General features: G+C 41.9%; 1 protein-coding gene and 1 long non-coding RNA gene across 2 annotated transcripts in view; one reads left to right on the top strand and one right to left on the bottom strand.

Moving 5' to 3' along the window:
* Positions 1–27,004, top strand: part of LOC117282904 — a 168,425-nt gene that overhangs the window by 2,351 nt on the left and 139,070 nt on the right. The gene's annotated exons all lie outside the window — the stretch shown is intronic.
* LOC111871836 (cytoglobin-2-like) overlaps positions 19,677–27,004 on the bottom strand; it is a 126,990-nt gene continuing 119,662 nt past the window's right edge. The window contains exon 4 of the mRNA XM_023865205.2: positions 19,677–20,508. Coding sequence (XP_023720973.1) covers positions 20,350–20,508 — 159 coding nt within the window. The 3' untranslated portion in view covers positions 19,677–20,349. The remainder of the gene's footprint in view (positions 20,509–27,004) is intronic.

Raw genomic sequence — 27,004 nt, forward strand, 5'->3', positions numbered from 1 at the left:
GGTGGGTGGAAAATTCAAAAATGTAATTTGGAGAGATATGACGGGATGGTATGGATTGGATTTATCTGGCTCAAGATAGGGACCAGTGGAGGTCTTTTTTAAAAATGGTAATGAACCTTCGGGTTCCATAAATTGCAGGGAAATTCTTGAGTAGCTGCAGAATTGGCGGCTCCTCCAGAAAAGCTCAGCTCCATGAGTAAGTAAGTAAGATGCCCGCGCCATAGCTCAAGCGGTTAGTCGCTGGCCTCCCACCGCGGCGGCACGGGTTCGATCCCGGGTCTGGTCAAGTGGCTCTGGGGCAGGTATTCTCCGAGTACTTCGGTTTCCCCTGCCAATCTTCATTCCACGAATTGCTCTACAATCACACTCACCTATCATCTGGGGCTGGTACAATAGGCCAGAAGTGGCCGCAGTACAAGGGACTTAGTCCCACCCCACTAGCAAAAAAAAGTAAGGCGCTTAATTAAGCACATGGAAAACTTTTCCTCTAGCCTGCGTTTTACGTTTCCATATTCGCGAAGACGTTACATAATTGCAGGACATAGGCAGGCGGGCTAATGTTCTTGATGTGTAGTAACTAACAGTACGTTTATCCAGATGAAGCGTTTCTAATAATGAGAATTATGTTTGTGGATTGCAAATTTATGGATTCATCTTCCACCTCCTCGTTGTCTGGTTTAAATCATGCAAAGTAGATGCAGGAGTTCTTGCTGAACAAGTGCTCGACGCGTACAATGGCGGGTTTAATCTGAGTGACAGCATCAAGGCCTATTCAACCACCGGACCTCACCCCACTGGATTGCGCAACAAAAACAAGTACAATCTTCTCTCGTTTCTCTTTCCCTGATTTCGCCTAGCAGTTGTGTACGTGCGCGCGCATGCATGCCCGAGCATGACCAAGCACGTCGGCTCAGGCGATAATAACTTTAAATTGTGTTCATGAAGTACAAGTTTCGAATCTCAGCAGGGACACCGCTTAAATTTACTGAGGTTTAACGTGATTTTACTCATTCCCTTCGTACAAAAAACAAGGTATAAACTAGAAACAGTTCGCAGTCGTTTCTTTGCACATCACTTTTAGTTCATTATTCACTAATCGTTTTATATTCGGCACGTTGCAGTCTGAGCTGCTCGCCGTGGTGTCAGATGAACCTTAAACAGAAAGACAGGTGAATGTACGGCACATGTTTTCCTTCATATGGTAAGTATTTATGACCCGATAGAACATCAATTTAGGCCACGACCTCTGCCTTTGACGTCCCAGTTCATTAGTCACTGATTATGTTATCAGTCAACTGTAAATTGTCTCGGTTACTAACTGCTTCGTTAGAATAACAGCAAAGGTAAAGGTAAAGTTGTCCCTATGCTTAATTAATTAAGCACCGCGCTATGAAGACGTATGGGGGAGTGGAGGTATAGCTCTACCATTCTTGACCTCGGCACTAGGTGGATGTGAGTGATCAGCTTCACGCTCCGACTGCTTTACCCCGGCGAAAGCGCCTCCGTCATCCATTAAATAATAGACTGGGTGGTCCTCAGAGTCGGTTTGGACGCTGTGGAGAAGAGAAAAATCTCTTGCCCCCTGCCGGGAATCGAATCTCGGCTCTCCAGCCCATAGCTATACCGACTGAGCTATCCTGGTTCCTTGTTAAATTAACAGTAAATAAATACTTAAATAAATGAAGGGATAACTAAATGGAAATTGTGTGTTGTTGAATGTATAATCCTGCAGTCTGTTACTTTTCGTCTTGTATAGGGGACATAATGCAACACACCAGGTTACAAATTATTAAAAAGATAAAGATATCCCTGTAGCAGGCCGCGGAGGCCCATAGGGTTGTGAGACATCGAGGTTCCCACATTTTTTAGACAGTCGGCTCACAGATGAGGGTGAGGTCAGCATAACGCGCTGACCGCTCTTTACTCCCAAGAAGATTCCTGGTACTCATTTCTGTTAGAGGCTGAGTCGATGCCATGACCATAATGCGACTGGAATGATTAAGTCAATTGAAAATTCAAATTATATCACCGGGAATCGTACCAGCGACCTTCCGGGTTGTAACTTAGTGCCTCAACCACCAACGCTACCGCGTGCCTTGGGCACACCGTGGAATAATGTGACGTCCAGAAAGGCAGAAAATGTGACATTAACGACGCTGAAGTATGTATACCGTGTGAGGATTCCTGCAGGACCTACTCCCGTGGAATGCGGACCTGAATAGGATGAATCTGACGAGGAAGGAGCTACCACCAAGCGAGGACGGCGGGGTTATTGATGTGGCTGAGACATCCTCCGCACCACACAAATTCACCCCTTCCCTTTCTCCAGCTGTGAAATGGTGTTTTCCGCATGAAATCCCAAAAATGGAAAATAAAGCTGAAAGCTTAACGTATGCCGTGGACAACGTAGGCGGCCGGAAGGTTAGGGTCTAAGAGATTGTAATGTAAAAGGGCCTAGGTACCTGCACTTTAACTTGCGTCTCTTTCGCTGCCGCCTTGGGATGTTGACTGAGCTTGATTATTTTAGCAGTGTCACTCGGCACTGGAGAGAACCACGGAGAGCCGAAGAAGGAAGGGAAGGGAGAAGGAAACAAGATGGGAAGAAAGAAAGAAATAAAGAAATAATAAAACTGATAAAAAGTAAGAGACGGAAGGAAGAAAGGAAAGGAGAAGCAAGAAAAAACGACAGAAAAGAGAGTGGAGATGAGTGAAGAATTGAAGAGAGTTTGAGATTAAGAAATGGCGAATGTAAGGGAGAGTGGAAGGAAGAGGCGGAAGATGAAAATAAGAGAAGTAAGAGAAGAGGAGGTTAGTCGACAGCTTCTCACCGCGGTGGTCCAGGTTTGATCCCAGGTCTAGTCATGTGGGGTTTGTGGTGGCACTGGAGCAGGTGTTCAAGTACTGCGGTTTCCCCTGCCAATTCTCATTCCACTAAATGCTCCACATTCTACTATCATCCAAGGCGGGTACAATAGGCCAATTAGTGGCCGGCGTAGCAAGTGGACTCAGTCTCACCCAACCCGAAGAAACTAAAAAACAAAACAAAACGACAAGTTGTTAGAAGAACTAATCGCCTACTTTCCTTTGATACGATACGGACTGCATAGAATACGACTTCTCGAAAACTACTTCATTGCCGCGGGAACGTTACCTAGCAACGACAGGGGTATACACAGAAACACAGACACGGGTCCCACAATTCTTCTATTGTTACATTTATTTTTTTCCCACGGGAACTTGTTTATCGAGCCGTTGCATGGCAATGAAAGGAGTGATACATTTTTACAGAGCCGTTGCTTAGCAACGACAAGAGGCATACACATACACACAGATTGATTAGGGGGGAGAGAAAGAGAGAGAACCAGAAGGAGACAAAGAGAAGAAGGAAGATTAAAACTGAAAAGTGGTGAAAATAGGGAAGTTGGAAGGAAGAGATGAAGGGTGAAAAGACGAAAGAAAGGAGAGGAACAGAGGAAACAGAGAAGTAGTGAGTGAAACTAAGAAGCTATGAGGCCCTCTCTCGTCCCACCAGTCGGTACATATAACATAGATATAAGATAAAGCTGTCCCTATGCTTAACTAATTAAACACTACGCCATGAAGGCGTATGGGGATAGTAGATGTATAGATCCACATTTACTTGTCCTCAGTACTAGTTGGAAGTCAGTGGTCAGCTTCACGCCCTAGCCGCTTTAACCCTGAGAAAGTGCCCCCAGTACCCACTGGACTGGAGCCTGGGTGAACCCCAGAGCCAGTCTGGACGATATGGAAAATTGAAAATTCTTGACTCTACCTAGACCCGAACTCCGACACCTCGGTCTTCCAGCCCGTAGCCAGTCGCTCTACCGACTGAGCTATCCCGGCTCACGAAACAGCGTCATAAAGTAACCAGCGAGAAGATAACCAGATATCTGTCGGCGCAGATATCTGTGCAACAGGGAACAAAGCTCTGGGAGTTCGGCTTGGAACCGCGTGTTTGCTTTACATCGTCAGTACCGGTCCTGCGCCTTGTGGTTATGTTTCATCCATTGCTTTGTTTATAGAAAGTGAACTGCCGAACCCACCTTCTCCATTTACAGTGCAAATCAAGTCAAACCTCGTTTGAGTGCAATTTAGGGCCCTCACTCTACGTGGTGGGTGGTGTGGGTATCTGTTGCCTGTCTGTGATAATGTACGGCTTCCAGTTCGCACCGTTAGAAACGTGTCTGTAACTCAAACTCACAGATAAATGGCAGATTGCTCTGGTGTACACATGCTGTTCGTATATACTGTGACGTCATCCTGAAGGGCTATGGTGGGAAGTCAACTTTTTGTATTTTCTTGATATTAGCAGCGGCGACTATGAATAATGCGGTGGTCTGGGTTTTAACGGCATGCAATTTGGATAAAAACCGACGTTTCGGAGGAATATATAGCCTACATACGTTGAAGATAAGCCAAGAAGGAAACCAGCAGAATCATACGGAAAACTGTGATCAACTGTTTGCTACCTTCTTACACTCGTTTATTTTCACTTGGCTTACTGTTTGTTCCTGAAGCTGGAGACGATATGTTCCCCCGAACATCGATCTGCCTCAGATGTACATGGGCCAGCGCTGGCGTGGTTGAAAATTTTGTGATCTCACACTGACGTTGATACTGCAATCACTGTGACGGTTGACGTTATATTGAAATGGTTGTTTCTTTGTCTCTCGTTTTGAAAATTGCGACCCCAGGACAGGTTTCGGAAACAGTGTTTGGATTTTTTCTTATTAATTGTGACGAAATTTTGGAGATAAATAAACTGTATTCTATAGAAAGGGAACGAATTTTGTATTCCCAGTGGGGCTGCCTTCGGTTTTACACCGCTTCTGCATGACGGAACAGATAGTAATGCTGGGTAAGAAGAGCTTAGGTCAAATTATATCCATCTGGGATTATGTCAGAAGTAAATAGACATTTATCTCTTTCAAACACCATTAAAGCTTTACGCCTGTTCTGTACAATGAAGCAAATAGCCCGATACCTCTCTTAATAACATTTCTACAGAATGTGCTATTTGAAACGTAACCAAAATTTCAACAGTGTATGAAGGTTTCTGTCACATGAGATATAACTCTGCCTAGTTCCATGTAAGACAACCAGCGTTTCGGAGGAGTATGTCGCCTCAGTCTTGAGATTTGAGAAATAAATCAAGCAGGAAATCAGCATAAAACAGGTGTAGCAAGCAGAGTGGGCTTTCTACTGACTGCATAGCTCTTCATAACCACCTCTGTGAGAATCTCAGACCTTATGTACACCGTGTTTCATAAACGCTTCATAGCACATCATCTGTCAAAAATATTAGACTTCCGACATGTCCGTTGTAAACATTCCTTCTGTTCTGAAGTTTTGTTAACAATAGTTCTACTGTTGTCTTATTAGGTTCCTCCTTGTCAGGGTACGCATTGAGAAATGCTCACATATAGCAGCAGATAATGTAGATATGAAATTGTGTTCGAGAATATACATACACTAGCCTCGTGAATGCATCCTGCTCGTACCAGCAGAGGATTTATGTAACTGAAGACGACAACAGCCTACGAACCATGGTGACACCTATTCATGTCATAAGAGGAAAGATCGAAAAGTAGATTACATGACGGAATAACTTATGATTTCATTTATATATCATGGTTTGTAATTGTTCTTCGGGTTACAACTTAAATGACACACCCTGTATAGTATATTTTAGTGAACTTATACCCTTCGTAATCAAGATTATGGAAGGTATGCGGAGGAAAAAGAAAATAGGCAGGAAGTGGATTGAATGCAAGATATCTTACTTTCGCTGTTTTGTCGGGAGAAGAATGTTATGAATCTCTGCTCCGACGTAGATTAAATGAAGTGGAAACATGTCTGAAGTTAACTGAAATTGCAACGAGAATTCGCTAGAGAGAGACACAAAAAGAGGCTTAGAATCTACTGTCATGCCTACCCGGAAGTGGAATGCTGCTCATTCCTGAAGATAACTTATGATTCGGAAGATTTTAGATTGAGATGTCGTAAATTCGTATTCATTTCGCTGTAGCTGCAAGCCGGAAGGTCGCGGGTTCGAGTCCCGATGAGGCGGATTTTCTCAATTTATCTAATCCTTCCAGCCGCACTATGGCCCTGGGGTACCAGGAATATTCTTGAAGGGTAAAGGGCGGCCGGCGACAACCTTACCGCCATCTGTGAGCCGATTGTCTAGAAAATGTGGGAGCCTCGACGTTTCACAACCCGACGGGCCTCCACCGTCTGTTATAGGGATAGCTTTACCTTTTTTTTTATCTTATAGCAGTCTTTTACTTGGATGTAAATTGATTTGTCTAGGTTTATTTGTAGTTACATATCTACATAGGTATAGGATTTGAAATATGAGTAAATTGTGAAACAAGAACTGATACTTTGAAATGAGTCTATATAGAGATAATTGATTTTCTTAGAGCAGGGACAAAGATAAGTCTCCACTCCACAATTTCACCGTGTCGTTACTTTGAATTTCTAAGCTCTGAAATATTACACGACATTTTCGCATGCTTCTGTGTGCAGGTATTTGATCTTATTGGATCAAACATAACACAAATACTTGTACCTAATGTGTTGCACTTTTTGGAGTAAAAGTTGTGCCTGTGCTTAATTAATTAAGCACTACGCCATGAAGGTGTACGGGGGAGTGGATGTATAGAGCCACGTATTCTTGACCTCGTCACTAGTTGATGGTGAGTTGCCAGCTTCACGCCCCGGCCGCATTTCTCCCGATTTCCATTGGTTAGGAGGCTTAGTGGGCCACTGAACCCGTCTGAACGCCGTAGAAAAGAAACAATTGTCGACCCTACCGGGACTCGAATTCCGACTCCTCGGTCGTTCAGCTTGCAGTCAGTCGCTATACCGACTACACTATCACGGCTAACGAGTCTGTGTATGTAGGAATTTAATGTACTTGGAAGAGAGACAACTTCTGTTATTGTTTCTTGCCTATCATTAATTTAAAAAGAAATGTTTATGTGGAGAGAATAGATGTTTTTGGAACAGAGACAGCATGTACATTGTATGCATTCCTCTCAAGCTGTTATTACTTAAAATTCATAAGGACTGAAACAGGAATTGCTTTGTAAGATGAATAGTTTGCTTACATGATGCCTTAGCTATGATTGCTTTGAATTCGCAATATTCTCAAATAGTAGAGATGTTTCAATAAGATGTTTATGGTATGCATCCTGTTGTGTGTTGTACAATAACATGAAAAATGTCTTCTACACAACAATAATATCCACAAAATAAAGACAAATAGATACTATTGTATTGACATTTGTTTTATTATTATTATTAATAATAATTGTACAGGATTGTCGGTATAGTGACTGACTACGGGCTGGACGACCGAGGGGTCGAGTTCGAGTCCCGGTAGGGTCAACAACTTTCTCTTCTCCAAGTCGCCCAGACCGGCTCTGGGGTCCACCCAACCTCCTATCCAATGGATAAAGCGGCTGGGGCGTGAAGCTGACTACTCACCTCCAAGTAGTGTCAAGGTCAAGAAAATGTGGGTCTATACATCAATTCCTCCATACTCCTTCATTGTGTAGTGCTTAATTAGTTAAGCACAGGAACAACTTTACATACGTGTTGCGCTGCATGTTTCGACCTTTCCTAGTATATCATCAGGGTAGTCAAAAGAATATCAATTTAAATTCTTGAATTGAGTTGCCTTAATATAGATCCATATTTTACAATTTGGTTTTGTTTTTAATAGCGAATACACTTTTTGTAAATATAACCTAGCAATACACCAGAAAATGAAACAAACGTCGGTACTTTAGTATTTTGTAGATATTATTGTTGTGCAGACGGTCCAGTTTTTGCTATTGTTTAGATAGGAATTTGTGTTCAGGCAGTCGATGTTTTTGGGACAGAGATTAAGATACCTCCATCCTCTGTCAGTACCTGACATTGCTCTGAATTCTTCACTTCTGAATAAGTATAGTTAAAATGAAAGTGTTGTTTTTTCTTCAGAAATTTTATGTTTTTGTGACAGAGATAACATATACCTCCACCCCTCTCCCTTCCCCTATCATTACTCCGTATACGTAATGGTTTTCAACCTAAAGTTTCCACCCCTTCATTTGGTTGTGCAAGGAATGGCTCACGGTTTTATAGCGTTTTCATGAGTTTAGACTTGCTGAATTCTCGCTTGAATTACTTTGTTCCACGAACAGAGGAGAAACAGAGATAGAAATGCCAACTGTTTGAAGAGTATACCTCGAAGTGATTCCATGTTCATGTAGAGATCTCCTGGGGACCAGGAAATGCGACCGGAATTCGATTTGATTTATAACCCTCTGGGGCGAGAAACACATGTGGCCACTTGAGAAGCCACTCCATTCTTAGCAGGCAACCCCAATTTGATTTTAAGAAGCTCTACACCGCAATACACAATGTAGAGTCGTATCAATATTGCGACCGTATTTTTTATTATTATTCTTAGTGGGGTGAGACTGAGTCCGCTTGGTACGTCGGCCACTAATTGGCCTATTCTACCAGTCCCAGATGATATATCATGATGACTGTGGAGTAATTGGTGCAATAAGAACTGACAGGGGAAACCGAAATACTCAGAGAAAATCTGCCCCAGCGCCATTTTGTGTACCAGAAATCCCACATGGCCAGACCAAGTCCGAACCCGGGCCGCGTCAGTGGGAAGCCAGTAGCTAACCGCTTGAGTTATGGCTCAGCCTTGCTCATAAATTGCTTCGTTCTCATGGTGTGATGGGTTAAATTATGCTTCGAAGTATGTGTGATTAATATAGGGCGTGAGTTTCAGTTATAATATTGTGACAGGTGAACCCACTTTATAGAGAACTGTCACTTCCTAGGTGGCGCATTGTCAAGACGGTACGTGACAACCAGCGGCCATTGCTAGTCAACAGCTAGTAATTACTAAGTACCGAATTGTTTGAGGCAATAAATGACAACAACAGCGTCCATTGCAAGTCAACGACTAGGTAAACATGTATTCTCGTAGGAACAAGAAAGTTATTTGCATGACAGCAAGGAAACTGAATAATTCGGCAAGGTGTCTGCTATTCGGTACGCCAAGACCCTACCTCAGGGAGATTACACCAGATATAATGAAATCAGATGAGAGAAGTGTGAGCAAAGATAAGAGAGGAGCAGGTCAGAGGTCAGATCAGAGACGATGGGCTATTCAGTTAAAATTGTCTGGAAGAATTTATATCAGAGTAATTGTAGGGATTGTAAATGTAATTTTCCAATAAAACAGCTTCGTCTAAGACGCAAACCATTAGTTATTTGTCACGGATACCCGGACACGTGACAATATTTTGAATACCAAATTTGTACAATAGTTCTTTTAATTTCTTGGGGTGGCGTCAGACTGAATCCACTTGGCGCATTGTGCCAATATTTGGCATATTTTACAAAGAAAATATAATGAATTCATTTCCTTTTTACTTTATACTCGTCGGATATAACAAACAGTGTTTCGCACCGTCTCCATGTTCATAATCGTTGACTGATAAACAGGAGTACTGTACTCATCACAAAACACATGGCTTAACGCCTCAAATAATTAAGAAGTTATCGCTGTTTAACCGAACACATCAGATGTATGTATTATACAGCTTATAGGCCACATCATTTCTCAGCTTTGTACTTGTCAGAAGACTGGCTAAATTCACCGCTCGACTATAGACCCAAAACTGCTTTCGCATATGCGGCATCGTGAAAAGCAGAGAGATAATGTAATTGTTAGTGCTGTTAGATTATGCAGTGGGCATTTCCTCATGAGTTGTTCGCTAGATCAGCATCTCACAGCGATTCCGTTTCTTGTTCGCATTCCCAACTCGACAGCCCCTTGTATTGACGTCCCGCAGTACATCTCCATAGAGAGCTGCTACTCTCTGGGGCTCCGTAACTCAGCAGTAGTAGTTTGCTGCGAAGAAACTGTTCGTGGCAATAAAAATCTGTAATAGCTTTCACCAAGGCAGGATTCTAGAAGAAGGAATATAGGAAAGGTTAACGCACTTAATTTGTATTCGTTCGGCAAGAATAGTCTTGTTTAACGGCTCACTGCGTCCGTTCAGCACATAACGTCGCAAGAGAACAACTAGGAATTTATTTCCAGGCGTTTTCTATGTTGTCCGTGTCATATAAAAGGAAAGTGGACGATTATTTCTTCCCAGAAATTCGTCTTAAAAATGATTTGAGCATATGTACAGATGCTGGAAGCCTGGATAGCTCAGACAGTATAGCGACTGACTACGGGCTGGATGATCGAGGGATCGGAGTTTGAGTTCCGGTAGGGTCAAGAATTTTCTCTTCTCCACGTTCTCCAGACCGGCTCTAGGGATCACCCAACATTCTACCCAGCGGGTACTGGGGGCTCTTTCCCCGATGTTAAAGCTGCTGGGGAGTGAAACTGACCACTCACCTCCAACTAGTGCCTAGGTCAAGAAAACGTTGATCTATACATCAACTCCCTTATATACCTTCACGGCGTAATGCTTAATTAGTTAAGTACAGGGACAGTTTTACCTTATAGGTATAACTGTTGGAAGAAGGGATAGCTGAGACGACATAGCGACGAGCTTAGGGCAGGATGGCCGGGGTTCGATTCCCGGCAGAGACAAGATATTTACTTTTCTCTCTTCCACAGCATCTAGACCGACTCTGGGGCCTTATATAATTGATACTGGGGCTGGTTCTCGGGGGTAAAGCGGCCGTGGAGTGAAGCTGACCAGTTACCTCCATCTGTACCCCCTCTCCCCATATGTCTTGACTGTGTGGCACTTCATTAAGCCCAAGACAACATTACCTTTATTGGTATTTGTTAATATTCCTTCCTTTTTCTACTGTGATTTTTTTAAAATTCGGAGTAGACAGACACATAGGTCCCCCCCCCGCTCCGGAACCCATCCTGCTTTCTGGCCAGACTATGTACACGGTCAGGATACATATATTGTCGCATGTATGAGTAACTATAGACGGGGTTTGCATTGGTAATTAGATTTATTGACCACCTGCAGACCGTAACTACAAGCAACTACAGCGCTGTCGCCAATTCACACTCTCTGTAGTTCACCACAGCACGTACTGAGTATTATCAGTCTGCTGTGCCTTTGTCAGTCGTTGCTCGGTATCGGCTTCCAATGTGCGGACATTCCCGTTACTCTAGGTTCCCGAACTATCCCCGTGCATCAGCTACCAGCTTCTATTAACTACGCTACCGCGTGTGTCTCTGAAAAAAGGGTGAACTAACAATTGTCGTTTCATCCCTGAAGACAGCGCTCTTCACGCTGATGGATTTCTTGATCAGAGTTTGTGTATCGGCAACACATAGACATTGATCTTGGCAATTGTGTTTCCCCCTCAGTTGTAATGAGTTAGCGTCCCTGCGGAACATGTTGGGATTTTTCTCTTTTCTTTCAAACTTTTCCTCCTCCCTCTTGAAAAATCTTCTTTTCCCTTATGACTCGTTATATTCCCTGATCAGCTAAGGAGAATAAGAACTGGTCGATAGTTTTCATCTATGGCTTATTTTCTGATTCAGCGATGCGTACCTTTTATGTCTTGGAAGTATTACCGAAATCAGATACAGTATATTGGATTACAATTCCAGACAAATCAGTAATTTCGCTAAAAATTACGTTTCTTCCATTTTATATTTTCTTGATTTTGTTAGTTTGTGCGTGTGAGCGTGCGCATGCGTCTTTTGAGGCGCGTCACCTTTCAAGTCTCTTTGTACATCTATACGAGATGAAACACTGGGATAAACTGAACAATTCTTAATTTAAATGGGCCCCACAGTGTAATTAATTAACTGCTCTGAACAGAATTTTTCTTGAGAAGCTAATTGTTTATAACTTTATTTTTCCGCCACAAGTATCGACCTTGATACTCCTTAGTTGTTGTGTTGTGGCGGAAAAATGAAGTTATATATTGTAACACAACAGGCTGCATGAAATGAAAAGCTAATTGTTGCTTAGACTGATAAGAAATTATCATAATTTTGTGCAATTCATTGTTTATAACGGAATTCATGAAAATTCTCTATTTATTACTATTCTGAGCCGGCTGAATCCAGTCCATACCCATCTATTCTACGTCTTTAATATCAATTTAAATATATATATATATATATATTCCACTTATTTACGCCTAGGTCTTCAAGTAATCTCTATCTTAAAGTTCTCCTGTCAAAATTTTACATGTATCTCTCTTCTCTGTCATATGTGCTACATGTCATGCTAATCTCTTCCCTTCTTATTTAATTACCCTAATAATTTTCGGAGAGAATTGGGTGCGCAATTGTGAAGCTTGCAGTCTCCAGTTACTTCCTCCCTGTCAGGCCAAAATAAGATCTTCAACTCTAGGTTCTTTGAGTGCGGAATCCTCACTCAGATACTTGAACTTGTGCTTCTCGTGAAGATAAGTAAACTGTTATAAGCCTGTCCATGATGTGTATTTTTGCTAACCGTCTTACAATGCACACAATTTCACCTTTCTATTCACTTTTACACTACATGTTTCGGCACTAATGTGTCATCTTCAGGTGTGTCTCTATCCACGTCAAACTACTGTAGTGCATGCCATCACTTCTCCATCATAAAATGACTAAAATGCGTATTCGTCATGTATAACAATAAAGTCTAAATACTAAAACCTTTCAGGATTCGTGAAATTGTGTGCATTGTAAGACGGTTAGCAAAAATACACATCATGGACATGAATCAGTGCAACAGGACGCTAAAATATAACATTGTTATAAACCTGTTAGCACTCAAGTTTCAGAGTTATTAATACAGGAACTTGTGACATGAATTATATTTCGAATATAAGGTCATGGTGAGGCATGTTGTACTTTAGTTTGGGCATTATGCTACAAGCCAGAAGGTTGCTGGTTCAATTCCGGATGAAGTTATTGGATTTCTTTAATTGATCTAATCCTTCCAGCCCCACTATGTCCCTGGAGTCGATTGAGCCTCTTAAGAGAAATGAGTACCAGGAATCTTCGTTGGGGGTAAAGGGCGGCAGGCGCGTAGGGCTGACAACCTCACCGCAATCTATGAACCGCGTGTCTAGAAAATGTGAGAGCCTCGACGTCTCACAACCGTACGGCCCTCTACGGCCTGTTACAGGGATATCTTACACTTCAACGTATATCATTTCTCGTCAATCTAAGTATTCTTCTCAACAACCTGTTCTCAAATATCCTTTGTCTGTGATGAAGCGATCGTGGCTTAATCAAAGAATTATCCCCGTAAGTAAGTGGAGGCATTGAGGAGAACCACGACAAGTCTCAGGATAACCGGTGTTCCAACAGAGACAGGAATCGAGCACCTCCCGGTTACGGTAGATAAGAGAGTAAGATCTGAGCGAGCCCACCCGGTCGGCGAACTTCACACCACGGTTCATGCGGTCGACTACTCTGAATTGCGGAGCTGAGTGGCCCGTGGCGCCACGGATGCTGCAGGAAGAAAGAGAGGTGCTTCCAAGCGTTTCAGGCTGAGTGAGCTGCAGTGACTTCGTTTAATGAGCGCACACAATTCCTTCCCATTCCACGATTTCCTTGTAGAAATTATTAAAATGCTAACTGCATGAGTGAAGAACTCCTGTAGCTATTTGCAGGCATATAAAATCAACAAAAGAGAGGCTCTTGACATGAAGACAACGGACCGGATATTTAATTATATGGCCTCGTGGTGTAGCTGACGTGAAGTGAAGGTCTTGAAGTGAAAAGGGACGAAACCAACAAAGAGGTTGTCTAATTTTTCTTGCTTTTGTTTAAATGTAATCTACATCGAAAATATTTCGATTAAATAAAAATTTATCCAGTTTTATATACTCTATATTTTATTTAATTTAATTAGTTTATGCAAACCATCAGGAGCTAGCATAGCTCAGGTGAAATAGCGACGGGCTACTGGCTGGACGGCCGAGGTTCGATTCCCGGCATAAGCAAATAATTCTTCTCTTTTCCACGGTATCCAGACCGGCTCTGGAGCCCAATTCAGTGGGTACTGGGAGCCCTTTCCCTCGGGATAAAGCGGCCAAAGCATCAAACTGATTTATCTCCATCTTGTATCGAGGTCAATAATAGTGGACATTTGTTATTATGGATATAAATCAAGAATGTATAATACAATTGATGGTATGCAGGCTGTAATATGGATTTATTGATATGCTCACATTAACATTCTGGTTAGGATATTTTGTTAACCATACATAGTTCTCATCGTTACATAAATGTAGCGTACATTTCTGAAGACTGCATACTCAGATTTATATTCCCTCTTATAGCCTTTATGACGTGTCAAAACAAACAACAATATATCCTAAATTGCCTTGGATTACATCAACTTAACATAATATCACTTCCAATTAATTCATCCTAGCCTAAGCCACTGAGACAGTATCACAAAGTGGACAAGGTAGAAGCATGTACAAAAGCATTTACTTTGGCTTAAACAATTTAAGGACTTTCTAAGATTTGAGGTTTTCACGGCGGTGACTATGAAGAAAGCAGTCTTCTGGGACGTGGCACCGTGTAGACCAGACCAGTCTGCTTGTACCGGTTATCACGGTCTCTTCGCTTGCGGATTTCTTATTTTTCCTTGTATCTTGAAGATGGAGGCGATACGTTCCTCCGAAACGTCGGTTAACACCACATCTACACGGTACCACATGCCGGAAGACTGTTTTCTTCAATTTAAGGGCTAATGTGTGATATAAGTCTTCGGGAATATATTTCTTAGAATATTATAATTTTTCCAGCGTCTTAGCAAACGTTGAAGTTGCCGTCTTCAGGGTTAATATCCTTGTGGTTTTTGGAAACACTTATCTGGCAGTAGAGCGTGTGTGTGAGAAGTGAAGGCTGAATCCAAGAACTGAACCGTGGAATGCTATCCGTCCGAGTGTGACCACGTAATCGAGGAAAAGAAATGATTGAACTATTTTATTTTCGACACTGGGTGGTCATGAAGAAATGTGACGAAATAGGTCCGAAATTTCGGAAGACAGAACCTGTGTAACTTATGCCGAAACATCGGAAAATCTTGAACATTCTAGGCTGAAGTTATACATCAGACGCCATCATCGAAAACCTAAGGACAATGTAAGGATTTATTGTCCTTATACAGATAATCCCATGAGGACTTGTTCTATTTTAGATATTCTTCAACATTTCGACAGCTTATTTTGGCGACATGAAAATGTTACGAGTGCAAATGCGCTGTAAAATTATTATACCTACATACTAACAGTATATTAAAAGCAGTTTCAAATTAGGTCACATCAAGGGGTTCTATTTCGGGATAACTTTTACAGAATCCTCAAAACAGGACATTTCAATAATATATATTCGTTACTCCTATAAATTCTTACACCATTAAAAAATAAATTATCTCTTATAATTATGAACCTTTTATCCATGCTTACTTCTTAGGGAAAACAAACAAACAAGCGAACTATACCGACCGAGTGACACAAACAAGCGAACTATACCGACCGAGTGACCGCCGTTTGTCGGCGAAGTTAGTACCAACTGTAGCGGATAGAGGGTGTCACTTGGTCAGCGCAAGGAGTCCCCACGGCCGTTAATTTCTGTTTTCTAGACCGGAGCCGCCATTTCCTTGAAATACCTCCTCAATTATCCTCACGAGGCTGAATGAACCCCGTTCCAGACCCACTACTTCTTAGAAAATCTTGTAGCACCGGAAATGGAACCCGGATCGCTGGATCTGTAGCCAGGAACTCTGGCCACTAGACCACAGAGACGGCGTACTTATCAGGATCATAAAGGAATTTTAACGTTCTCTGAGAAAGTAAAAATTTCCACCAGTCTTCCGGTTCCTCTCTAAAACTTAATTTCTGAATGAGGTTTATGTTGGCGGCTACTGTTAAGATTGTACTCTTCTGGGATGTGACGTCCTGTAGTCTGATAGAGAATACTGATGTTTCATAGGGACATATTACCTTAATTCCAGGTTGTTTTGCTTATTATAAATGTTGTGTTCGGTTTAGTCGCAATTCAAGATGGATGTAAACATCTGGTCAAAGGACAACACAATTTCTGATGACTCTGTGGGCAACAAGCAGCTTGGAGCTATGCCTCCTCTTCTTGTAAATGAGCCGTCATTCGTTTGCTGTCTATCGACCGGTATTGAATGCCTTTGTATTTTAGATACAATCGTGTAACAAAGAACACATACATTGGCGACCCTCCTGCAAACATGAACATGAATTTTGTGTTCTATAGAAGTAGCCGTTCAGGAAATTCATCTGTATACGAGAGTGTCCCAGGAGCAAAGGACAATATTCTGGGAGGTCATAGTATCGGTCATTCTAAGCGAAATTGTATATGTACATGTGTCCCATTCCGAAAGGCTTCCCAGATGGTTATTTCACTGTACAGTTCCAAAACTGTTGACAAGAAAGAGATATTATGTGCTGTTTCTAATACCGGTATTTATTGTTCAAGTAACAAAGTTGGTACAGCTAAACAAAAAATTGCCCCTGTGCTCAACGAATTAAGCACTACGTCATGGAGGCGTATGGGGGAGTGGATATATAGATCCACATTTTCTTGATCTCGGCACTGTACGGAGGTGAGTGGTCAGCTTCACGCCCCAGCTGCTTTACACCCGATAAGAAAGTAATAGCTCTATTTCAGTGCAACTCGTGTGAGGACATTTAGTTGATATCGATCAGAAATAACGCAGAGTTTACATGAAAACCTACATACATTTCTGCCCCCCTTTCTAAAGCAACCCGCTGAATATTTTTTGGAGGAATAGTGTAATACATTTTCTCCATAAGTCCTACGGTTTTGCATATAATTAAACAATAAGAATCGAATGTAAGGAACAGAATCTTTACACTGTTCGGATGTATCTAAAATTGGTTAAAAAGTTCATAATTTGTCAAATTTTCGGCAGCATTCTTTATCATAACAATACATAACAATTCTTTCTGGTCACGTTCGCGTAATGAATCGTAAGCACACCCTGAATTTCAACCTTTCAGGCTTTAAGAAGCACCTTTTTTTTTTCTGTGGTGCTTGTACCAGATCTGTACATAATTCAATACAATATTTATGTAGAACATACATTTCAATACATATAAAGAAACAAATTTTCAACAAAACTTGTACTTTTCCACTAATGTAAGTTAAAAACCTTACATCGACTTATTATATTGTTAATATATTAAAATTCATCTACTCTACGAACAAGGTTACGTTTTATGTTGTGTAGCCAACCTTACGGAAGAAAATTCCCCAGGAAAAAGTATCTTGAGTTACCAATGGCGTATATATATACCGGGAATATGTTGAAAACAGAATCGAGTAACTTTTAATGATGACGTAACGGTGTACGTCATTAACTGAACACGATACAACCTCGTTCCCATAGCAGATGTATATACATTTTTAATAATATTATTTACACTTAAAATATATTTATATAATTATACCTTTTTTACAAACTGTAGGATTCTTAACTTTGCATTTTGACACACACCGTCTATATTAAAAATAATATTTTGTCTGTTCATTCATGATTTCATATGCACATAGAGACTTGCACATAGAAACGTGACAGCGGCTTATAGATTTCCAAATTGTGTGATGGGATGTGATCATTTACGAACATCCATTGTGAAGAAACTGTGAAGCATTGCCTCCTGATTGTCCTCGATACTAAATAACACCCAACTGCGGCTCCATGCAATACCAGATCAACCCTCTATTACTGAGGAAGTCTTTACAAATTAGTGGAATCGCGTTTTCCCAGTATATTAACATTCTCATGTCCATCTGTAGGGGCACTTAAATCCATCACGTGAAATCAATCGAAGGCTAAAAAACACAACAAATATCCATTTTTTTTGGATGATGACTTGTATGAAATAATATTGTAATGTATTAGATCGACGCGTTGCCGGACAACAGCTCTGTTAACACGGTCCAACACGCAACAATAGATGAGGCTGTGTTTTCTATGTAATCCGCTCCACACCGAGTACTGGTAACGTACCAACGAACTCGCAGTCTGACACGTCACACGTGTTTTCTGTGTGATCTGCGCAATGCAACAATAGAGGGGCTGTGCTTTCTGTACGCGATCCGTGCCGATAGGATATGAGAGAATACAGGAATGAGAATTGTCTTCACTTGAGTTCCGAAGGTCCAAGGAAACAGCAGTGTGATCAGAAGAAAAATTAGAAGACTTAGTGTGTTTTTTACATGTGCTGTAGCACAGCGATGTTGGAAGTGTGTAATTTAGTGAGACTTTTGTACTTCCTGCGTTATAAATCTTTTGCCAGGAAACGGACAGTGAAGGCTAGTAGAGATATACTGAGAAGATTAAAGTGGCGTGATTGTAAATTGTGTAAATCAGCAATAGTGTAATAATTATTTGTAGTTACGGCCTGTAGGTTGGTAATAAATCGGATTACCTAATCCAAACCCCGTCTTTAGTCACTGATAACACGTGACAATATGTTCTTGGTTACAATATGTACTCTGACTACAAAAATTACATTCACAAAGATGTCACTCCCACAATTTCTTTTTCAGTCCCCTGTGTTTATGTAGGAGTTCCGATAGCTGTCAGTATAGCGAAGGGCTACGTGCTGGACGGCTTGGGTTCGATTCCCAGGGAAGGGAAATATATTTCTCTTCTCCACAGCGTCGAGACCAGCTCTGGGACATACTTAGGTTCCAATTCATTCCGGAGGGTAAATCGGCCGGGACTTGAAGTTAACCACTCACCTCCAACTAGTGTCAAGGTCAAGAATGATGGAGTCATACCTCCACTCCCCCATATGTCTTCATGGAATAGTGCTTAATTGTTTAAGTAAAAGGGTAGCTTTAACTTTTTAATTTTGCCTGTATTTTTGTATTGAAAACTTAGGTAGGTACACACCGCTGGTCACACGTTTTGGAGCAATGATGTCACTCAAATGACAATGCACTTCTGTTCTCTAGATTTTGCTAAGCACCACGCAACACGAAAACTGTGAATCAGGCACTAATCACATGGCTGCGCGGAGGGTGGAGCGATGTGGCCTGCTCTTGAGGGGATTAAAACTTAACTTCCAGTCAGTATTTTATTTGGTGGTTACGTAATTGTACGCAATGATACATTGTAACTCTCTGAAGCCTATTTGGACATGAATATAAGAATTTCATCGTAAACCTACTAAAACAGACAATTTTGAGACCAGCTATAGATGGAAGGACACTCATGTGAATACTTATACCTTAGCGGGAAGGAGTAATGGGAGTGTAGAGAAAATTTCGTCTTGAGGAGATTAACAATTTGTACTCGCAAAATATTGTTAGAATAATCAACTCAAGGGGATTGAAATGACCGCCTCTGTGGTCTAGTTATCAGAGTTCCTGGTTACACACCCAGAGGTCCCGGGTTCTATTCCAGACGCTACCAGATTTTCTGAGAAGTAATGGGTCTGGAACGCGGTCCAGTAAGCCCCGTGAGAAAAATTGAGGAGCTACTTGAAGGAAATAGCGGCTCCGGTCTAGAAAACCGGAAATAACGGCCGTGGGGATTCGTTGCGCTGACCACGCGATACCCTCTCTTCGCTAAAGTTGGCACTAACTTCGCCGACAAAGCGGCGGTCGCTCGGTCGGTATAGTTCGCTTGCGGACTACAGGCCACGGAGTTGGTTTTATTTTTTTCCCCATTATTTTACGGTGCTGTCAGTGACCAGGCTATATAACGTCGAAAGAATGGGATAGGGAGTTGGGTGGACATGGAGAAGTGAAAATTCTAAGTCCCTACCGGGACTCGACATCTGACCTCTTGGCCGTCCAACCCGTAGCTGGATGCTATACTGAAAACTTGTTCCTGTGCTTTCTAATTAAGCACTACGCCATAAAATTATATCACGTATCCCCACAAGAGTTGGAGGTGAATTGTTACCTTCATGTCACGCCACTTTTACCCCTGGGGATAGAGGGCTTGAGAGGCTGTGTGGACCCCAGTGCCGGTCTGGACTCTACCCGGGTTTGAACCCCAGTCGTCCACCCTTATCCTGTCGCTATACCGAATGAATTATCCCTGCTCTTCATACTTAAATGTGCATTAGAGAAATGTGTAGTGACGGTAAGAATTGCTTCGAACCCACGTGATTTCGTCAAGACCAAGGAAAACGCATTATTTCCTGCATTGTGGAGTTTGCATTGTCTGTCTCTCTGTTTGTCCGCGTTCACTCCAAAGGATCTTCACTGTGAGAGCTTTGGCCAATGTCCTGTAACGAGGGTTTCCGTTTCGAAATGGACCTTCGTAACTTCTTCATCCACAAGCCTCATTGTTGCGCATTAACCCGCTGTTCTTCTTCACTCATGGAAGTCTTCATGACGTAAGCCATGTACTTGAAGAGGTGTACCCAGGCTTCATGCAGTTCATCTGTCCAACGGTCCTCCAGCGATGGCTGGATGGCTTGTATGAACTGGGGCCCGATCAGCTGGAACAGAGGGCGGAGAGTGCATTGCGTTAGAGCTGTCTCATATAAAAACAAGCGTCGAGCTGTGACGTCACAGTTACTTAAAGTGTTCAGCCTAATATCCAACTGACTAGGCACGTAATCAAACATCTAACTTAGAAGCCAGCTAATTAGACCACTTAGCCACCCAGGAAAATAACTAACCAGAAATTTGACCTATTTACTAACTAGTTAACTATCTAAATTACTATCTAATTAACTAATCTGTTAATTAATCAAACAATAAACTAGCCAACCGGATCTGGGGTCCACCCAACGTCCTATCTAATGGGTACCGTCGGCTGTATCCCTGGGAGTGAATCTGGCCACTCACCTCCAGTAGTGCCGAGGTCAAGAAAATCCTCTGTCCCATACACCTTCATGGCGTAGTGCTTAATTAGTTAAGAACAGGGACAACTTTACATTTTTTTTAGATTAATGTTATCCTACCATTAGTGTGTATCTCAGTTGATGTCCTTTTTTCATGTTTGCGTACTAATATTTTTTAACAACTCATTTTTCTTATCATGCATGCTCTGTATCCCACCCATCTTTCAAAGGGTCACTTTGACACTTTTGTTAACTCGATGGGGCACCATCATCTACTGCTCTGGAGCGACCAAGAAAGAAAATTCTTACACATTGCTTAAACTTTATTCTTCAGAGGAAAGTTTCTTGTTGCTCTCTCCTTTTAAAATTTGCTGCATCCCCTAAAATACCCCCTGGCAATGCACATGGACACCGTGGTGGGGGGGGCTATCTTGTATCTTTCAAAATTGTTTGCAAGGAACCCTGTCTCGCCCCAACAGTTTTAGTGTAAGGTTGGTATTATGGATGCGTATCCTGTGGCGATGGAATGGAAAACAAGTGAATCCTGTCACGTGAATTATTTATCAGAACATAAGCCATTGGAGAGGTGTGGGAATGTTCTCACAAAGCACCTCTCGCTCATGCATCTTTCACGAAGAACACGATTATCAGGTTTTAACTTGTGTCTCTGCAACCAGTTGAAAGTTTCATCAAGTCTCATTACCCGCAAAATGAACATTCTCTTCATTTGCATAAAGAGGTTAGGAGACTAGAACTTTCTAAGCTTCAGTTTGTTATCGAGCCCCTGGGTTTCCGCCTTTGGAATTTAATGTGTTGCTTCGGTCTTCGGGAGTAGGCCAAGTCGAATGTCGAGGGGTTTCCAATGTTTCGACAGAATTATCAGCCTCCTTCTTCAGGGTTAATGATATTGGTAAAAGTTTGGTAGATGTTACGTAGCTCTACAGCTAAGCAGTTTGTTGGAAATGAAGCCGTGGTTCGGTTACCTCTCTTCACTGACCACATGGAAGCTCCATATTGGTCATCGTTCCTCTCTGTTCATGCAATCACGGCTCACTAACCACACGGACGTCCCGTATTGGTCAGCATCCCGCTCGTCTATCCATCCAACCACAGCGTCACATCTAACACACTACCTAATGCAAGAGTTCTGTGAGAGCTACCAAAGCTCCTAAAGTAATTAATCCTGAAGATGGTAACTGAAATATTTGTCGAAGCGTTGGAGAACCCTCAACATTGGACGCGGCCTAGTTCCGAAAACCTAAACTGTAAACTAAGTAGAATTTGGTTGTAGTAGCACATATTGAATATGATTAATATTGTAGTATGTGGACACGTTGCTGGGCAACGGCCGCAAGATAAGCAAATATACAAAAGCCGATACTGACTAACGGCTTCTAAAACAACCATGTTTCCATGGATAACATTGAAAAGCAACAAAGGAACGGTATTTTCTATGCAGTCCGTTCCCAGGAGTTGAAAGCCGGACACGTATAGTGTTTAGTCAGTTGGAGCCGTAGGAGGCGACGAAAAGGGAGCCAAGTGCCTGGGGGTATAACTGGGCCACCCTGTTCATGAGGGATATAAATAAGAGAACCTGGCCCTTCAGGTTGTGGGAATATCGAATCTGAGACGGTAAAATATTGTCATGAGTACCGCGGGAATCGGACATGAGAATGACTGCACTGGCGAGGACCAGCAGCAGTTGTAAACGAGAGACCCGTCCTTTCGTCAGAGAGGATGTTACATAAGAACTATGCCCTCAAGTGTTCAGTTGGAAAAAGAAAATTACTCGTCGTCAATCCCAACGGGCCTTTCGCCAAGACCAACTGATTGGCGGTAAACCACCAGTCGTAAAGTAACTCTGTCTCTGACTCTGAGTTTAGTCAGCTGTGAGACATTCGCCAGCCCGTAAGGACGTAAGGATAGGACATTGTTAGGATCCTTCGCCAGGAAACGACTAGTGAAAACAAACAGAAGATTTGTGTTGTAGAAAACTGTGGGAGGGTGTGAATTAGCGATGGTTACGATCTGTAAGTGTCCAATAAATCCAATTAATCCAAACCCCATCTCTAGTAATTCATACACGTGACAAAATTCAGAAAATTTCTTGACCAGATCTGAGGTATTTAACAAACAGCCAACACCTCAGTTGGTTTTACTTTTTTAAGGCTACTCTTTGTTACGATTATAAGCATTTATGTACCGGAATTGATGGAACATAATGACGTTATGACATCAGAACCAGTTGCATTAACATTGCTAAAAGCAAAACACCGAAACAGGTTACCATAGCGGCGACAATTTAGAATTGTATCCGAGAGTCCACAGCAAAAGCCTCGGGAATGAGACCGGCTAAACTGAGTGAGACTTTTTCGTGATTTTGACAGCCCGTTCAGGAAATGTCGAAATATTTCGGACCATGGCTGCTTCCTCTCACACAATTCCAATCAATCAATCAATCAATCAATCATCGTATCACGGAGTATATAATAGTCTCGTTGGTGAGACCATCGTGAAATAGCCCATTAAAAATATTGGCGCATATGTGTCACTATTCCCAAGGAGGACCAGGCCGAAAATTTGCTCCAATATTTTTACGATTGTTCCTATTGATCGCTTTAGATTATTCAGGATAGGAAAAATTGAATGTTTATTGCTAAAAAGGTAAAATTGACCTTGTGCTTAACTGATTAAACACTAAAAATATTTCTTTCAGGACCAAAAAATTTCAGGAGTCAGGATAACGCAGTCGGTATAGCAAGTGCTAGAGGTTGAGTCGACCCCAGGGCCATATTGCGGCTGGAAGGATTAGGTCAATTATAAGATCCGATAACCTCATGGCTACTCGAACCCGCGATCTTCCGATGCACGTGAAAGAAATGAAGATCAATAGTCGGTTCCTATGCAGGACACTGGTTAGGATGTTCTATCCTCAGCGTTTGGTAACAAATTGTGTGTTTTTTTTTCTCGGAGTATATAGTATATCGCCTCAAACGCAGTTATAATTGCTACTGACTCGCTACTAATGGGAGAACCTTCTGGTCTAATCCAAGTTCTGTGCTGCTAAACTTTCCGAAATGAAGGCAGAAATGTTCTTTGGGGCTAAAAATTGGCAATAAAACAAGCGGGTTACCATGACAAAGCTTGGTATGACGTGCGCTATTAGGAAAACACTAATTTGTCCCTTTTGCTCTCCACCTATACAGGGTGTTTCACGACTTTGGGGCATAACTGCAGGAGGTGATTTCCTAGGTTTTTGTGATCAAAAAAGTTCATATAAACATGTGTCCGATTTTGGACGGTTACGGAGTTATGACCGTTTAAAACTCAGAATATAAGGTAAGGATTACTGACAATAAACGGAACAAAATAATAAACCAGCATAACACATGATACATTTAAAGTATGAATGTAAAGTTAACTTCGTGAAATTACCTTTAATTTGAATTTATTGGTGCTTAAAGCTGATTTTCGAAAATGCCACCGCCGGCCGCAACACAGGCTGCCGCTCGGTTGTGAACCCCGCCGGACATACCAACCCACCGCGCGGTAGGAACATCTCAAGTGTCGAGATAACGAGAACGCTCTGTCTGTAGCTGGATAAAAATAGCGACCCGACAGCTGACAGACGCGGTTCACACGAGGGCGTGTACGGGAATGAAAAAACGGTCATAACTCCGTAACCGTCCAAAATCGGACACATGTTTATATGAACTTTTTTTGATCACAAAGACCTAGGAAATCACCTCCTGCAGTTATGCCCTAAAGTCGTGAAACACCCTGTATGTATATATTTGTCGGATTGGGGGTAAATATGGCGTCACGGGGTTTGAGGATTTCAGCGTCCTTTTTCCATCTCACTCCCGGCCAGGATAATGATAATATTGTCATGCAATTAAATAGAAGAGAATGGGATGTGTTGGCATGTAGAACGTATGAGGGAAAAATTAAATACACTCAGAAGTTTAATAATAAAACGTACTTACAAAAAGGAACACATGCGAAGCTTAGACGATGTGCATTGGATTTTATTGGCTGAGGATAGGGACCAGTGGTGGGCTTTTGTGGACGCGAGAATAAATATTTGGGTTCCTTAAAAAGAACCGGAAATTTCGTAACCAGTTAACAAACCCTTAACTTCTTAAGGACCATGCTCCATAAAGTTACTGAAATATAAGAAACTAATTCACCGACTAAACTCCATTGAACTCGGTTATTTGGGAAGCCGCCAGTCCCTAAGTTATTCAGTAATTTCCCAATATTTTATGGAACATTAAGGTTCATTGCCGTGCGCACAAGAGCCTGCCTCTGGTCTCTGTCCTGAGTCAGATTAATCCCATCCTATTTCTCTAAAACCCATTCTAATATTATCCTTCTAACCATAATCAGATCTTTCTAATTGTCTCGTCCTTTCTGGCTTTCTCACCTGTGTCCTAGATGCATTCCTCTTCTCCCCATGCGTGCTATATGCCCTTATCCTCCTCGACTTGATCATTCGAATTATATTTGGCGAAGAATACAAGTTATGATGCTCCTCATTATGCAGTTTTCTCATAACCTCATGTTATTTTGCCACTTTTCGGTCGAAATATTCTGCTCAGCATCCTGTTTCCGATTATTCTCAGCTTATGCCCTTCCCTTAATATCAGAGACCAGGTTTGACACCCATACAGAACCACAGAAAAATTATAGTTTTGTATATTTCAGTTTTTACGTTTTGGACAGCAAACAAGATGATAAAAATTTTGGACTGAATGGTAGCAAGCATTACCCGAGTTCAATCTGTGGAGCCCGCGACCTTCCGGCTTATAGCATAGCGCCTCAACAAACTACGCTGCCGCGTGCCCCATTGATTTTAACATACCTTCCGCTAGTGGCGCTTAGATCACTGTAAAACGAAAATGGCGTTTCAGGTTCAAAGGGCACTTAGATCCCCGGACCTCACTCCATGCGACTTAAGCATGTAAGGATACGTGAAAGAGCAGGTTACCAATTTCCGATGTCACAGTTCGTTCTAAAGCGAATTTCACAAGGCGTAGCTAACGTCGATGAGTCACAGTCACGACGTGCATGATTGCGAAGTAACGAAAGCAGTTATGAGTTTCTATGCTGTTTTCAAGTTATTTCATATTTGTATCTGTATCCGTTTCGAGAACACACCAATTTCTTATCACCAAAACCATTTATAATAACACTATTTATACATCCAGTTGAATATAATTAATTACATATTTGTTTGTTTTCGCCATTTTTGTGCAACTTTCGGAAGTGAATGAAACATGACAGTCTGACAGTAAACGCACGGCTATTGAAGAAAATTGCCGGAGTTTCATTAATGGGACCAAATAAAACAGCTAAGTAATTATGGTGTGTAAGTCAAGACTTTAGCTTTATCGTGGTTTTAAAGTAGATAATGATCACAGTTGCACCCCCTCCCCAGCCTCTCTTTACTGACCCCATTAATAGTCAACACAATTGATTTTAATGCAACATAAAAGAAACCTCTATGTTATCTTTAAATATTCAGTGCCTTGATTTACGTTCTTTCCTTTGGCGCTACAGCCCCAATTTGGGCCTTGTCCTACCTCCATGAAACACTCCGTTTCACTTCAGTTTACTATATTTTACACATTCGGTATGACTCCTTGGGCGGGTGATCAGCTCGTTGAAAGGCCTCTACCCACACACAAACACTAAACATCCATGCTCTGAATGGGACTCGAACCCACGATCCCGGCTTCCGGGCTAGCGAAGACAGTGCATGACTTAGACCGCTCGGCTACCATGACCGGCGCCTTGTCTTATGTAATTTGTATAAATGCGTACGGTGTAGGGAGTAAAAGTGGGCGCCATTTTTAATATTCATTGGCTGGAAAGCCTTAATTAATTTCCTGCGCACTTGCTGACGTGTTTGTCACTCAGGCGTCCACACAAAACTGATTAGCTTAACAGCCGTCTCATTTTAAAGCGCATAATTGATAGGAAGTGATGTGGTTCATCACGTTCCAGGAATTGAATTAAAACGCCGCCAAAATAAAAGAACTATTCCACCTGTTTTACGAAGCAACCGTCATAGCTCTGTTCGTAACTCAGAAATATTGCTGTGTTCTTGCTGCGCCACAAGAAGTTGTCAGATGTTGATAGGCGG

This window comes from Cryptotermes secundus, unplaced genomic scaffold (genome assembly GCF_002891405.2).
Source record: "Cryptotermes secundus unplaced genomic scaffold, Csec_1.0 scaffold1242, whole genome shotgun sequence".
NCBI classification, from domain to species: domain Eukaryota; kingdom Metazoa; phylum Arthropoda; class Insecta; order Blattodea; family Kalotermitidae; genus Cryptotermes; species Cryptotermes secundus.